The sequence below is a fragment of the Chrysemys picta genome, chromosome 3 (assembly GCF_011386835.1).
Source record: "Chrysemys picta bellii isolate R12L10 chromosome 3, ASM1138683v2, whole genome shotgun sequence".
In the NCBI taxonomy this organism is placed as follows: domain Eukaryota; kingdom Metazoa; phylum Chordata; order Testudines; family Emydidae; genus Chrysemys; species Chrysemys picta.
Genome location: NC_088793.1, coordinates 175,210,432 through 175,226,824, shown reverse-complemented (window position 1 = coordinate 175,226,824; position 16,393 = coordinate 175,210,432). Strand labels below are relative to the sequence as shown.

General features: G+C 43.4%; 1 protein-coding gene across 5 annotated transcripts in view; it reads right to left on the bottom strand.

Annotated features, from left to right (window-relative positions):
- Positions 1–16,393, bottom strand: part of PRKCE (protein kinase C epsilon) — a 498,954-nt gene that overhangs the window by 331,869 nt on the left and 150,692 nt on the right. For all 5 annotated transcript variants that reach the window (XM_005296118.5, XM_042855165.2, XM_005296119.5 and 2 more), the window contains exon 2: positions 4,124–4,187. In XM_005296118.5, the coding sequence (XP_005296175.1) occupies positions 4,124–4,187 (64 nt within the window). The remainder of the gene's footprint in view (positions 1–4,123; positions 4,188–16,393) is intronic.

Genomic DNA, 16,393 nt, shown 5'->3' with positions numbered 1-16,393 from the left:
GAGGGTTTAGGGTGTTGGAGAAGCTCAGGGCTAGGACAGAGTGTTGGGGTGTGGGGGGATGAGAGCTCTGGCTGGTGGTGTGGGCTCTGGGGTGGGGCAGGGCTGGGGATGAGTTTGGGGTGCAGGCAGGCTGCCCTGGGACAGGAGGCAGAAAGGAGGACTCCCCCCAGCCCTCTCCCTGCCGGCAGCAGTGAGCTCTGGGGTAGGGACCCCCTTCTCACCTCCCCACTGTCACTGCACGTGCTCCTAGGGCCCCTCTCAGGTCCAGGAATCCCCCTCACCTCCCCTGTGGTGGGTGCCATGCTGGGGGGGCTGCCATCACATGTGCGCCGCCTCCCCTGCTGCTGCCCCTCACTGTAGCCTCCTCACTGGGGGTGGGGGATGGGGCTGCCCCTTGCCTAGCGTAGGGCAAGAGCGGTGACTGCGGGCGGGGGGGCGGCTGTACTGGTGGAGGGTCCCACCGGAAAATGAAAGGGTCTGAGGGGGAAGGGCAGCCTGCCCTGGCAGTAGTGGAGGGGGGCACTAGGACCCTGCGGTGGCAGTTAATGCAGGCAGGCAGCATGGAGCTTCAGGGAAGAGACAGGGACACTGTGCTCCAGGACACAGGCAGGTGCACGGGGGCAGCAAAGGGGGGCCAGCCCACACTCAGGAGAGGTGCGGGGGGGGGGGGGGCTGCAGGTGGGGTCAGGGAGGAAACCTGGCGCCAAACATTCGTGGACCCAGGCCTCCGGACCCTCAATATTGCTGGAGCCAGGAGGAGGAGTCAGAGAGGGAGAGAATGCTCCATTTTCTTGCCGGTACGCTACTGCATCTTTTCTTATCGGTCCTCCGTACCGGCCCGTACCGGCTTACTTTCACCTCTGGATATATGGTTCAGATGCCAAAAGCTGCAAGTCTCAGGAGCAGCATTGTCAACCTCAAATGTTCAGAACTTATAAGCAGGCCCTAGACAACATGATTATCTAAAAAATCATAAGATTGTAAACAAATTATCTATAAATTTGGGAATCTTTGTATTTGCCTCCTGGTTTCTGAGGCTTTAGGGCTCATAATTTCAAGCTTTTTTCTGCAACTATGAGGTCTAGACATTTTTTTTTAAATGAAAGCAGAGATTCTCAGACAACAACATGATTCCAGGAGATGGGACTTTAAGGAAAAAAACACTGACTACCTCAAAACCTGCAGTAAAACTCAGAGATTAACTGGAGGCGAGTCCAAATGCCTTCTTCACCACTTCTCTGGTGGAGCGGTACTGGCAGAACTCCCCTGCTCTAAAAGAGGTTCCTCAATGCAGAAAGGGGGCATACAAAAGAGTCAATAAAACCTATGGCTGTATTAACTTTTTTGTAGATTCCCAGCTCTGGAATAGGCGAGGAATCCAAGGAGCAATGCCAGCGCACACAGTCCCTTGCCCCAGCACTTCTCCCAATGACAGCCTGGTCCCCGACTCCTGATAGGAAGATTCTGTTATCTATAGATGGACCTCGACAACATCCAGTGACAATAGTGGAGAAGAGGCCAAAACTCCTTCTCATGGCCTGGGCTAGGGATCTGCCATGTTTTAAACTCCTCTATCCACAAAGGGGGAAGGAGTGATTGAAGCCCATAAATTCCTTGATTTTGTTGTGGGTGGGGCAGAGCGGTGTTATGGAAATTGCCAGGACCTCAAGATTGACTGTTACCGGTACTGTGCCATACCAGAGCAAGAAGCATATGGGGGAAAACAAGTTAATTATTGGAATTCACTTTGCAGGACAATTAGATTTCTGTGGGTCCAGGATGGAACTAAAGATGATGTTTAGGAAAAGGAGTCTTGGTGGTATAATAGGTTATAATGCACAAGCCTTTCATCTCCAGGGACTGGAGTTGAAAACCAAGGTTTCTGGTTACAAATGAGATCAAGTTTGCTAGTCTCATTCCTTTCAAAATATAAGACAGTATTCTACTGTAATAGCCCATAACATTGCCTGATCACTACTGTGAGATGTGTTTTAGACCAGTACTGTAGGACAGTGTATAACTTGCCTACAGAGAAATCCACAAGCTTTCTATAACTTGTTTGTCTGAGTGATTGGCTGAACAGGAAGTAGGACTGATTGGACTTGTAGCTCTAGTTTTACATTATTTTATTTTTGAATGCAGGGGTTTTTTGTACATAATTCTACATTTCTAAGTTCAACTTTCATGATAAAGAGATTGCACTATAGTACTTGTATTAGGTGAATTGAAAAATACTATTTCTTTTGTTTTTTACAGTACAAATATTTGTAATCAAAAATATAAAGTGAGCACTGTACACTTTGTATTCTGTGTTGTAATTGAAATCAATATATTTGAAAAGGTAGACAACATCCAAAAATATTTAAATAAATGGTATTCTATTATTACTTAACAGCATGATTAATCGCCATTAATTTTTTAATCTCTTGACAGCCCTATTTTAAAGTCGATACGAGAAATGTATATACTTATGTAATTGTGTAGGATCGTTTAACTCTGTAAAGTTCTTTTTGCTATAGAATTCTATTAGCTTCATCTCTACTATATTCTATGCACCTCTCCAAAAGGATTTTCTTTTTTCCTAAGGGTTTAAAGAGCCTAGGGACATCCATTCACATAAAAAAGAAAACCAAAATCCAATGGCAATTCGGCACCGCTGGCAGTGTGTGATAAAGGATTGAAATAGCGAGGTTGTCACTAGTCAGAATTAAGATCTCGATGAACTGCAAATGGAAGCTTTGAAGAACATCTGCATACACCATGATGGACTGTTAGATCCTTACTTCTATGAGCTCTAAACTTGACACAGCAATTAAAAAGAAGAAAAAAATATGGCTATTTGTACTAACATTAAATTTGTTCCATATATTGCAGACACTGGCTGATCAGTCTATGAGAGTAAACAACAAAGCAGATTGTCTTACAACTTTTCTAGGCATGAGTAAGAATTGCTTAGGGGGCATGCGTTTGTTATTAAAGCATCATGTATGCAGTTTATATGTAAGAATGAAGGGTGTGAAGAATGCCCTATGTGGCCACAGGGGTGCAAGAACAGCTGTAAGCAATAAGGTTTTTTTAAAATAGGGCAAAAGCACACTATGTGCTTTTGCAACTTCTAGCAATTACCCGTGGACAGCAATTATTCCTTTTTGAACACCAAAATGACATATGCAAAACATTCTTCTGTTGATCCCTTAAGTGATCCAGGCAAAACAACTGTAGCTTACTCCTGTTTCCCATTTCTCCTCCTGCCAGGGCCTACATGAACTTGCATTGAGTAATCTGACCCAATAGACACTGTTTAGATAGGCAGCATTACATGTAACTATTCAAAAGAACACAGCTTAAAATGACTCACCAGAAAAGATCCCATGCCACCAAAAACACTTCAGCAGCTAAAATCTTGATAAAGAGCATGTTTGAGAAGATGCACAGAAGAGCTCTGGGACTCTTAATTGTTTGGACTGTTGTAAATTAGTTTCATACCATATATGACCCGATCCTGCCCCCACTGAAGCCGCTGGCAGTATCCCTAGCAAAAACAGTTGCCGAGGAGTACCTTTAATTGCCATGGAATACCCATCTTCCTGATTTCTAGGGTTTTCCCCAAGCCAATATGCAAGTGCTGTATTACCAAATACAAACCATTACTCTTCTATTATGAAAATATTTTGCTTATGCACTTTGCTTGGAAAGGGAATACTTTAGTGGGGAAAATACTAATAATTTAGTATGATGAAACACTTGATGTGTATAACATCTATTTCTACAAATGTAACAGTTAGTGTCAGGTTTATAGCACATTTTTTCCCAAAACCAGACAAATAAGTAGTTGGAAATAAATTCCAGGTATATTAAACAGCTCTAAGCTACTGTATCTTGGTTACTATCTTTTTTTGTTGTTGTTGTCTGTCTATAATTCCAGGGCTAACATGGACTGCTATTCCTTAGAGGTACAACAACATATACTTCATTAAGATAACATTTTCTTTTTAACATGAGCTTGTGCAGATTAGTTAAACAATACTGCAATACACTGTTTTCCCAACAACATTTGCATGATAGATCTATTTAAAAAGCACCATTCATGGGAGGAACAAGATAAAATATTGAAAGGTCTTACCTTCACCTGATGATCCTGAAAGATCTATGATGACATATACTCTTCCTTCTGGCTCCAAGTCAATCTGTAATTGAGAAGAGAATGAAACACTTAGACTGGTGCTCCCTTAATGAGCTCCTGTGTGCACCATTAATAAAAGGTTTCCATTGACTCTTAAACCCGAAGGGAGATGTCCAAACTGTGGGGCGCATAACGTTCAGGGGGGCATGGTGTGGTTCAGGCCAGCCCCCACATGTGGCAGGGAGGGACTGCCACCCAGGCCTGCTCTGCTCCAACCCTGCCGCCAGCTGTGGTCCTCACTCCTGGCCCTGTGCTCCTGGCCCTGGCTTGGGGAGCGCGCAGACAGGGGTAAGGGGGGGCATGACCCTGAAAAGTTTGGCAATCCCTGCCTAAGGCATGTCACTGTTCACAGAGCAAGTATCATGCTATCACTAAACCTGACCCTGCAAAGAGCTAAGCACCTTTATGAGGTGCTAAGCAATCTCAACTCCCACTGAAGTCAAGGGGCCTCCACACCCTGCAGGATCAGTCCTGCTTCGTTTTACAAATCCAATAAGCTACCTTAGTACAGTAATAAGCTTTGTCAACTCTCCCTCATGCATTTTAACTACTTCTCCCAAGGACTGAAAAATCATTTTAAAAGGAAGTGGTATCAAATAACTCTTGGCTGTAACTTACACTAAGGCCAGGTATGCAATGAGAAAAGTACACTTATAACCAATTCAGTTTCTGAACAGACACAGATGAATTCTGATTGCAGAATACGGGGAATCAACGCACACAACTTCATTACCGTTAACATTTGTCTGGAAGTTTATTGTTAAGAAATTGAAATGCTCCAATAAATAGGTACTGTATTCCATCAGGCTAGCTTGCCTTTATTATATTCATTGCCTTGCCTTCATTATAGTCTGCCTTTATTATAGTCAGCAGTAATGCAAGGAACCTACAGGCCTGTACCCTGTAAGACATTAGCTTCAGCCATTAGCATAAGGCTTGAGCCCAAGAACTTTGGATAAATGACCTAACTTAGTCACCCCTAAGTTTTGGGGAACTGGAAATGGAGTGTGAGGGGGAATTTTGTCCGTAACGATAACAGCCAACCACAGGAACATATCTGCAGATATCTGACTACAAGAGTGCCATGGCAATGAATTGATGTGTATGATAAGAAGTTGAGATAATTAATAAAGGAGAAGGGGACCCTAACATAAGGAGGGTGAGGAAATACAAATAAGGAAGACGGGAGAGATCTCTACTGAATATGCATTAGACACGGTGGTGTCAGCGTAACATATTAAAAAAGCTGTATCCCAGTGCGTGCGAGAGGAGAGAGAGATGTAGCCCGTGGGAGGTGCCAGGATGATGGCCACTGGTGATGATGAGGGAGGTAATGGTGATGAGGAAGGCAATGGCTAACATTCCAGGTTGTTCTGCAAGGGACTGTGAGAGTATATGGATGTTCAGTTGTACATTCTGTATTATCTCAATCTACCTTACAGAGTTAGAGTGCTTGTGACTTTGCTAAATGTATTAATACATTATTATAAATATAGAAGGATTCCTACAGTGCGAGTGTTGCAACTGTGCACATCGGGATTCCCAACTACACAGTCATTTTAATACTGGGTCTGATCTTGGGACAAGAACCTGTCAACCCTCAAAGTGATAACTGGGAATTCTTAAGTAATCATATAATTAATACATAATATATGACATCTTATGGCCCTGTCCTGTGAGATTCTGATTACCCTTTGCTCCCATGATGATGGATTTCAATAGGAATTGAGGGTGCTCAGCACCTTTCAAGATAAAGTTCTTAAAAGAAAATCCGATTGGCTCTAGATATTGGAAGGCGTGGGTTTAGATAGATACCACTATGATGAATGCAGTATAAATGACTAGATAGATAATATATTGCACTGTACATTTCATCATCGACTCTGAATTTCACTAATTATGTGTGATTATCGGACTCCCAGAACATTACACTGATGGCTTTTGTGATTTAAATCTCTTTAAAAGTTTCAGGAAAAGTTAAGGAAAGAGAAAAATGTCTAATTTAAGTATATGAACACACAGCATAACTACAGGTTTCAGAGTGGTAGCCGTGTTAGTCTGTATCAGCAAAAAGAACGAGGAGTCCTTGGTGGCACCTTAGAGACTAACAAATTTATTTGGGCATAAGCTTTCGTGTCTCTTCCATTGAAATCTCAGTGGAATGTTGCAGTGTGTTTGGAAGCAACACTTCCTACCTGACTGTGCAAGATTGCACCAACACCTACCTGCATGGCAATTTAGGACCTGCTGGGATCACAGAGATGCATGCACAGTACAACTCCCCACAAGCAAGTGGGAAGAGCGGAGTGGGGAGTAGGTGAAGATGGCACCTTTCCCACCATGTACTGGCCAGGAATGGAGAGCAGGAGGAGGGGAGTAAGTGTCATTGTGTAAGGGGCTGACACTTCTTACTACCTAATCCAGCAGAGGTTCAATGTCTTCCTGAGGTGACAACTATCCACTGCCCCAGACCTCAGGCATCAGTTCCCAATCTACGTCTGCTGAAGTGGGAAAAGGGAGAGTGCTTAAGACCCGTAAGTGCTTGGAACTTTGTTTTCCTAAAGTCATACATTTTGGCTACTAAAAACACTAAAAAATGCATCTCAAGTCACTAATAATGCATTACATTAGAATCTTGATGATTCACACTAATGACTAGGAGACATTGGTTTCCTGATCTCTGCAAATTAGCAAGGAAGGGAATACACACAATAACAAAGCTAGGATCACAAAATGTACTTTGCTCATTAATTTTGACAACTACAGTTTAGGTTGAATTATTTATGGTAATATCTCACTCTCTTAGTTACAGGAAATGTCACTATATCACACTGGGGTTGCATCTTTGCTCAGATGTGGGGAGAAAAAGACAGTTTGGTTGAGGAGTAAGTGGTGTGCAGATTCGCAAAGTTCTATGATATTGTAGAGGGCGTTGAGGGGAAAGACAACAATGGTTAAAACATGATTTTCTTCACATTTTGGGAGAACATTTCTCATTCAGGCTAAGAAGTGGGATGAGTAGCTGGTAACATTTTTGTTGTAAACTGAAAAACAAAGGAATCTCTGGCAGTGCAGAGGGAGCAGTGACTGCATGTATCTCCCCAGCTCAAGGGGATACATTGAAGGGTGAGGAGGGAATATCAGGGAAAACAGATGGGCCAGACGAGTGGCCAGAGCACACTGTGCTCTGATATCCCCAGCCAGAGGACAGTCCCTCGGGGACCATGCCAGATGGTGTAAGTTAGAGCAGCCTTAACAGGCTCCTTCTGTTTCCAACTTTTTATCCTCACCTATAAGGCCCTTCAAAACATGGGAACCTCTGTTCTTGTCTCTTATTGGGTCACCCCTGTGTCCTTCACTCTGCCAATAACGCCCGCCTAATCCATCCAGTAGCTTTTCACACAAATGTTTCTGCAGCTCTTCCACCAAAGGAGCCAGGCAAGGGATTCAAAGACGGCTGAGGAGTGATCTGGTCAAACAATGGGCGAGGAAAGTAATCTTAGCAGCTGCACATTGAATGGATTGGGAGGGAAGGAGAGGGGGAGATGGATATTAGGAAGATCAAGGAGGTGGTTGTCCAGGATGAGGATGGCCTCGTTGAGAGGTTTTCCATGAATATCAGTAAAGTGTTAAATATTTAGTGAGGACATTTGTAATAATTTCTGAAATAGAAATAAAAATGCTACTACTGAAATACTATTTATCTCCTTTTGCAATTTTTAAATACAAGATATTAGGAGATCAGAAGCACAGGTGCAAGGACAGGCTTTGAAGTCTCAGCTGATGTTTGCTTTTGAACAATTTCTATAGTACTCCACAGATGGCTGCTTGGAAGAAAAATACTTCTAGGGCTCCATTCATACCAGCCTCACATAATATTTACTTGGGCTTTCAATAAAGGCCTTTGAATTTGAAAAATCAATACTCTCCCTCCCACCTGCCCAACCCCAGGATACTGCCCCCGCCAAAGTCAGTCAATGCTTCTCCTGAGTGGCTGAAGGTGTCACAGCAGATATAAATAAGTGTTCTTTCTGTCCAGTGTGTGTATGCCTCTCTCTCTCTGTCTCACCCTCTCCCTCACCTGCCCACCCCCACCCGGCAGTCCAAGACAGAGCCTTGAGCTCTGAACTCATTTCTACCACCAAGTAGGCAGCTTCCATCAGCAATTCCAAACTCTCTCTTCTCCTCTCAGTTCCTTACTCCAAGAGAATTTATGAAAATTATTTTCTAACAAAGGATTTCACCAGTTAAATGGAACGCTCCAGTACTGATGATACAGCCTTATTTACAAGTTTATAAAAACGCACCTTTCCACTTCACTCAGGATACACTCACACATCAAATGTGTACTTTTATCACAGGCAAAAACCAGTTCCGCTCCATATAAACAGCCTCTGCCCTCTCATAAATGCTTGTGAAGACCGATGGATCTTCATCTGACTTCTAAAGGCCAAGAAGCTCAGGGTGAAATCATGGACCCATTGAAGTCAATGGGAGTTTTGCCAGTGACTTCAATGGTCTCAGGATTTCTCTCTCTGCCTCTACTGGGTCACTGAGGGGGAGGCGGGAAGGGAGGGAAAACTTACTCTAGAATTGAGTACCTTCCACTAGGCACACCTCATGCCAGCAGCTCGAAGACATTTAAATCAAATGACTTAGTTCAAAGGCTCCAGCTGCCACAGACCCAAAGCTCACTGAAGTCAATTAGGATATGTCTGCAATGCAGCTGGGAGATGTGATTCCCAGAGCAGGTAGGCAGACTTGTGCTGGCACACTTCGCGCTAGCATACTAAAAATAGCAGTGCAGATGCAGCAGCACTAGCAGTGGCTCAAGCGAGCCACCCAAATCCAAACCTGCCCAACCCCCGAGTGTGAGCTCTGGTGGCTAGCCTGAGCTGCTGCCAGAACCCACAACCTCCACACTGCTATTTTCAGCATGCTAGCTCAAGGAGAGCTAGTGTAAATCTGTCTACCCGTACTGGGAATCATGGCTCCCAGCTGCAGCACAGACATACCTAGAGAATCTTGGCCCTTCATGGATAATCCCAGAAATGGAAGAAGCAGTGTCTATTAGCAATTCCACTTTATGCTGGCATAAATGTTTATACTTCATTGCTTAGAGACTATATTGATGAGAGTGTGAAGACCTCAAATAAATTAGACAGAGGTGGTCTCTCAGAGAGCTAGGATCAAACCTATACAGGGCTTTCAACACCAAAATCCTCACTTTAAATAGAACCTGGTGGACAATTAGTGAAAAAATATTCCCATATCCTAACATCACCTAAAAAGCAATGCAAAAAGCTATCAAGTGATCTTAAAATGCTGTCTAAAAGCGTGCGCATTGCAATTACGCAGGGTAGAAACCAGTTACTTGCGTTGTTTTAAGCAAAGTGCAAATCTGAAAGCAACTTTTTCAAATGCCTATAAAGACACTGGCAGGAGGCCACCAATGTCACCTGTGGTTCCAGAAGCAGTTGCTGATGGATTAAATTCAATTCGGGTAACAGTGGGCACAACTTGAATGCAATGGGGGTTATTCCTGCTCATGGCAGGTCTGAACCTGACCCTTCCATATGGCTAAAAAATGTTTGCATCTTTGACTATGACTTGGACCATTTTTCTGTGTAGGGAGATGCTCGGAGAAGTTATTTATGAAAAGAAAAAGCAGGGTAGCAGAGAGCAAACCAAGGTGTGAACACAGCTTGCCTGAGTGACAGAGATGAGTAGATCCAAGCTGAACTTGTTATAACCAAGGACTAAATCTATATTGTGTCCGATGCAGCACAGACTATGATCTCAACACGTAACAAAAACATTGTGCGACAGACCCAGACCAGTGGGGTACAGGAGTCTGGTAGAGGGCAAATATACTGGTCACTGGATGAGTAGTTTTCTGTTCCCTGAGTGACCAGAGCAGGGGCTGCACTAGAGTAATCAGGAACCTGCTAGAACCAGTTAAGGCAGGCAGGCTAATTAGGACACCTGGAGCCAATTAAGAAGAAGCTGCTAGAATCAATTAAGGCAGGCTAATCAGGGCACCTGGGTTTTAAAAGGAGCTTACTTCAGTTTGTGGTGCGAGTGTGAGGAGCTGGGAGCAAGAGGCGCAAGGAGCTGAGAGTGAGAGGGTGTGCTGCTGGAGGACTGAGGAGCACAAGCATTATCTGACACCAGGAGGAAGGTCCTGTGGTGAGAATAAGGAAGCTGTTTGGAGGAGGCCATGGGGAAGTAGCCCAGGGAGTTGTAGCTGTCGTGCAGCTGTTACAGGAGGCACTGTACACCGCTGCAGTCCACAGGGCCCTGGGCTGGAACCCGGAGTAGAGGGCGGGCCCGGGTTCCCCCCAAACCTCCCAATTGACCTGGACTGTGGGTTCTTCCAGAGGGGAAGGTCTCTGGGCTGTTCCCCAACCCACATGGTGAATCTCTGAGGCAAGAAAATCTGCCAATAAGCGCAGGACCCACCAAGATAGAGGAGGAACTTTGTCACAATTGTTAATATAAAAATACATTAGAGAAGAGTTTGAACACTACCAAAACATATTTGTCTTTGCTTCCTGCATAAGCCAATTTCATGGCATCAATTAAAGTGTCCAGTAGTAGATGCAGAGTAAGATGAATCATATCTGTTTTCTAAATACGTCCTATGAATAGCCCCCTTATTCCTGACGTGGAAATAAAGTGAAACAATAGCTGCATTACAGCAACGATCTTGAAAAATTCCAGGCATGAATAAAACATATGACTTGGTTTGTTTCAGGGAAAATAAAGCAGCTGTTCACAAAAAGAGACCTGCTTTCCACGTACACCTGTCGAAACAATGCCCAAATTTCAGCATATCGTCATTTCTACTTCGGTACTTATATAACACTCATCACCATACTATCAAGTGCCTCACAATCATTCATGGATTTTATCTTCAACAGAGCTGTGAGGTACAGGAGTTTCACCCTCATTTTACAGATGGGAAACGGAGACACAAGTTAGATGAAGTGACTTGCTCAAGGTTACACAAGACATCTGAGGCTTGGCCAGGAACCAAACCCAGGATTCCTGAGGCTTAGACTAGTGCCATATATACTGACTAGACCAGGGATCGGCAACCTTTGGCACACAGCCCATCAGGAAAATCTGCTGATGGGCTGGGACGGTTTGTTTACCTGTAGCGTCTGCAGGTTTGGCCGATCGCAGCTCCCATTGGCTGTTCGCCATTCCAGGCCAATGGGAGCTGCGAGCGGCCAAACCTGCGGACACTGCAGGTAAACAAACCGCCCTGGCCCATCATCAGATTTCCCTGACGGGCCGTGTGCCAAAGGTTGCCGATCTCTGGAATAGACCATCCTTCCTACTTTTCCTTTAAGCTTCACTTATTCAGAACAGGCACATCCTGTCTTCCTGTAACATCAGCCACTGACATCTAAGTAATGTTTTCACGACTATATTGGCTACATACTTCAGAGCTAATTTTTCTCTTTATTCAAGGAGTAATGCAGGAGAATCAAGGATCAAACACTTTCTTCCTCCTCTCCTCTCCTCTCCTCCGGCATTTCCAAATCATGGCAGTTTTTAGGCTGCTTTAAAGCAGAGTGAAACTCAATCTGAGCTCACAGGGATTTGTGCAAATTTATGTCCCACTAGTTTTAGTTTGAGAGTTTGCATCCCCTGAATTTTGTTCTGAGTTCCAGGTAAGCCCAAAACTTGGCTAGTAGCCCCATGTTTTTCCTGATTTCAGATTGAAGCTATGCAGAGCTACTTAGTTCTGTATGGTTCCAGCCACGAAAAAAAAATACAAAACCCCAGGCATAATGCTCCTAATTTGGGGTTTCTTTAAGAAAGTTTTTCACTTCTCCAAGAAGATTGGATGTAATGTTTTGGCATGCACTGACACTTCATCTATATATGAAAAAGCTCTGAGCAGCGAATTTCACTCTTGGTAATTCCTGAATAATTCCACTGATTAGAGAGTGACCTCTCTGACTTCAACAGAGTTACCCCACCCAAATTGACAGTGATACCAGTCAGAGAGCTAAATCTGACCTTAAAGGGCAAGTTCAGACATGATGTGAATGGAGTTGCAACTGCTTTACATCAGTGGACCTACACCTGCTTACAACAGGTTCGAATTTGGCCCTAGAAGCATGGACTATGGCAATCATCCTGAAGTCACTTATGTAGAATACAAGCATGTCATCTAAGATTAAGTGCATTATTTTTATTTAAAATCTAACTTGGCTCTTGACCGAGAAATCTAAGAATAGGTGATGACATAACATTTAGGTCTTCATGGGGTACTGACTGTATAACAACATTTCCCATAACTCAACTAGGTAACAGTGCACTGTTTGGATCAGTTCTACTCTGATGTGTCCGAGACAAGTTATTGAACACTATAGGGTGCATAAGAAAGCTTTCAAGCTCATAGCTGACTGGGATTTGTGGTCCATTTGAAGCAGTAAAAACTAAATGGACCTAAGCAATGAAGCAGCAGCAGAAACATCTTTGTACTGATATACATGGATTTTTTTGTGACATTGAAGGATTATCCAATACTTGGATAGCTTATGGGATAAACTTCTAAGCACATGATTTGACACTGCAGATGGTCATATTTGTAATGTAGGATTTTTGAAAGCCAAAATATACTAATAATGCTTACTGAACATATAAAAAGTAGAATGGTTTCGTCTTACATCACAAGTAATGCCACTATCTCCTTTCAGAAAAAACCTGCATGGGACGGTTATCTGGAAAAACTGATATAACTCTAGATTAGTTTTTTTGCAATTTTGTGCATACATTTATTATTTTCATGTAATCTCTTTATATGATGCCTGTGCATTGTTTAGTTAATTACAATATCTGCTATCTTAAAAGCAACAAGATCTCTTCCCCAATGGCTCTCACTACCCATAGTAGTGACAAGGAGTGTAATGGGAAGCAGCAGAAGTGCTTAGCAGCCTGTTCTCCAAAGTTTACCAAAATTAAAATAAGTTACCTTGCGTTGGGGAGAGAATACCCCTAGTTGCAAGCGGATTTTGTGCCAATTGTCAGTTTCATTAAGAGAGTCTTGTAACCAGTCCCTTTCACTTCTCCCTGGGTGATTGAGACGGTGTTTTATCATATATGTGCTAACTGAATACACCAACAAAACTCTGGATCGTACAATCACATTCAAAACTGAGGTCAGTACTGAACAGTCACAGGAAACAGCATGAATATAAGAAATACATTTGTCATGATTAAAAGAGAATGACTGAAAATGGAAACTTCCATCTGTCCTTGGGTTTATGTTGTTTAGAAACAAGATTTTGACAGATTTTACCTTCTGTTTTCTACTTAAAAAGTTAAAAACAGGAGTTTCTGTTTAATACTCTATCAAACAGCAAAAAATAAATTAAGGGTGAAGTTCGTCAAAAGCGTCTACGGGTATGTCTAGGAGTGAGCTTCCTGGCTCAGTTAGACGGACGATGGCTAGCTTCCCTTATCTAGCCTACTAAAAAATAGCAACGTAGACATGGCGGCTTGGGCAGCAGCTTGGGTTCTCAGGCCCACCCGACGCCCTGGGTCTGAGCTCGGTGGCCAGCACAAGTCTCCACCAGAGCTGCTGAGATAGAGCAAATCTGTCTACCCAAGCAGGGATACTCGCTCCCAGCAGCAGTGTAGACAAACCTTAAGTGACTTAAAGCACAACTCCCATTCAAAGATGCTTTTGAAAATGCTACCTTAAATTCTGTTACAGCCACCATCAGGCACAAGAAAAAATCCCAGTCAGAAATATCACAGTAGGGAGATGGTTAATATGGTTCCCACCTTTAACTTTGTAATAGTGTGACAAAAAGTCAGCTGTGGCAGTGTTGTAATATTTACATTGTCGTCATCGTACGATGCAATGACATTTTGCAGCTGATGAGATTGTGGCTATATGTTACCCTGCAGTAACGTAATATGATCCCCAAAGCACTTCTACTGCATTTTTCTATCTTCCAAAATGCTAAAAACCAGCCAATTAACTAGCCAACAGCTAGTTGACCTGACAACATCCCAAAAAACATTCAGGTTGATCCCACAAAATTAGGCACTGGTGGCCTAAATGGACAGATAGCTGCATATGGAAGAAGAGTTACTAGAAAAGCAGTAAGAGAAAAGGGAAGCAAAAGTAATGCATGGTATAAATAACAAAACTACAAAATCCCCCTCCAGTATAAAACACACCCTCCAAAGTTCAGAATGTTCCACCCGTGGTTTAAGATGACTCCAGAATCCCTTGATGGAAGAAGTTTGATGTGGAGTTCAATGTATGGTACCACGAAGCTGAGGATTTTAATTTGCACAGGTTAAAGAGATCCTGACAAGTAGTTCAGGTCCTAAAAAAAGTCTCTGCCACAGCCAGAAAAAAAGAGCAGGGATATGCAAAGTAATGAACAAAACCAGTCTTTCTGTGCAGATTTAAACATTCCCGTGTACTGTCTGTGACCAAGATACTGCAATAGTGTTATAATGCATTAGATCCAGAAAGGGAATCTGCACTTCATATAAACTATGAAAAGTAAATTAGCCATTTAAAATTTTCATTTCCAATAATTTAAGTGTTAATATGTGATTTTTTTAATAGCTATTAGAATCATAGAATCATAGAAGATTAGGATTGGAAGAGACCTCAGGAGGTCATCTAGTCCAACCCCCTACTCAAGGCAGGACTAACACCAACTAAATCATCCCAGCCGGGCCTTAAAAACCTCTCTGTGTGAGACCTCCATCTGTGTGTTTATTTGATACAAAAATTTAAAACATCTCAGGAACAAGCAAACCAATCAGATTTTACTTCCTGTTTTAATTTTAATTTCAATGTATAAAACATAAAAGGACCCCTCTACCAGGCTCTAGACATTGCTGATAAATAAGGGCTTGGCTACACTTGCGAGTTAGAGCACATTAAAGCAGCCCCGGGCGCCCTAGCTCGCTACCCGTCCACACTGGCATGGCACGTAGAGCGCTCTGACTCCAGGACTAGAGCTCCTGGTACTCCACCTCGGCGAGAAGATTAACACTTGGTGCGCACTGGCTAAAACCCCGGGGCATCAGTGTGAACAAGGTGTTGCATTACTGCGCTCTGATCAGCCTGATTGTCATTGTTTTGGAATCAGTGCAAGCATGCCGAAATGCCCATTGAAAGCTCCATTTGACAGCCGGCATGCTTATCTGCTCCGAGACAAAGCAACCATTACTGTGGAATGCTGTGTGTGAGAGAGAGAGGCGGCGGGGTGCGGGATCTGTTGCTGTCTGAGCTTACAAGACAGCATGCTGACATGATCTCAGCCCCCCAAAAACCCACTCTCTCTCCCCCAACATACACACAACACACTCCCTGTCACACTCCACCCTCCCCTGCATTTGAAAAGCATGTGGCAGCCACTTGCATGCTGGGATAGCTACCACAATGCACTGCTCTCTGTGGCCATTGCAAGAGCTGCTAATGTGGCCACGCCAGTGCGCTTGCAGCTGTCAGTGTGGACAGATTGCAGCACTTTCCCTACTGCTCTCTATGAAGGCTGGTTTAACTCAAAGCGCTCTACATCTGCAAGTGTAGCCAGGCCCTAAGTAAAAACTCTGCAATCCAATAAAGACACAAACAGCAGTAGCATCAAACAAACTTTTCTTTGCACCACAGGAGCCAGACTAAAACTAAGTCTCTCCACCTCCATTCCCACAAACTTCGCACACAGTCCTGAATCCCCACCAAACCTGCCTAACTAGATGGGCTTTGCAGTGTGCCCTTTGAGCATCAAACATGGAAACCGAGTGGGGAAAAAGTCTGATTGCTAAATTACATTATCTGCAGAAGAACTGATTTCACAAGCCACCTACTTAATTATATGAGAGACATATTTTTGACTTTTAAAACAAGCTATTGAACATAAACGTATTTGGTATTTTGAGGAAATGCCTCCAGAATCTCTCCTATTTGTCCTCTATTCTTCTATTCTCACCCTATAGATCTGTGTCCTTCCATCTAATATGACTTCTTCTCGAACCAGCCAATGAATCTCCTTACACTGGCAAGATGCAGGGGAGTCCCCCTCCCACGGAAACTAAATATACATCTTCCACAGTGCTTACAGCTCTTAGTAGCTCTGGGAAATACTGACATGGAGTCAGAACTCCCATTTAGCAGTGCACTGCCACACAGATCATAGAGCTGCCTGTCAGCATAAA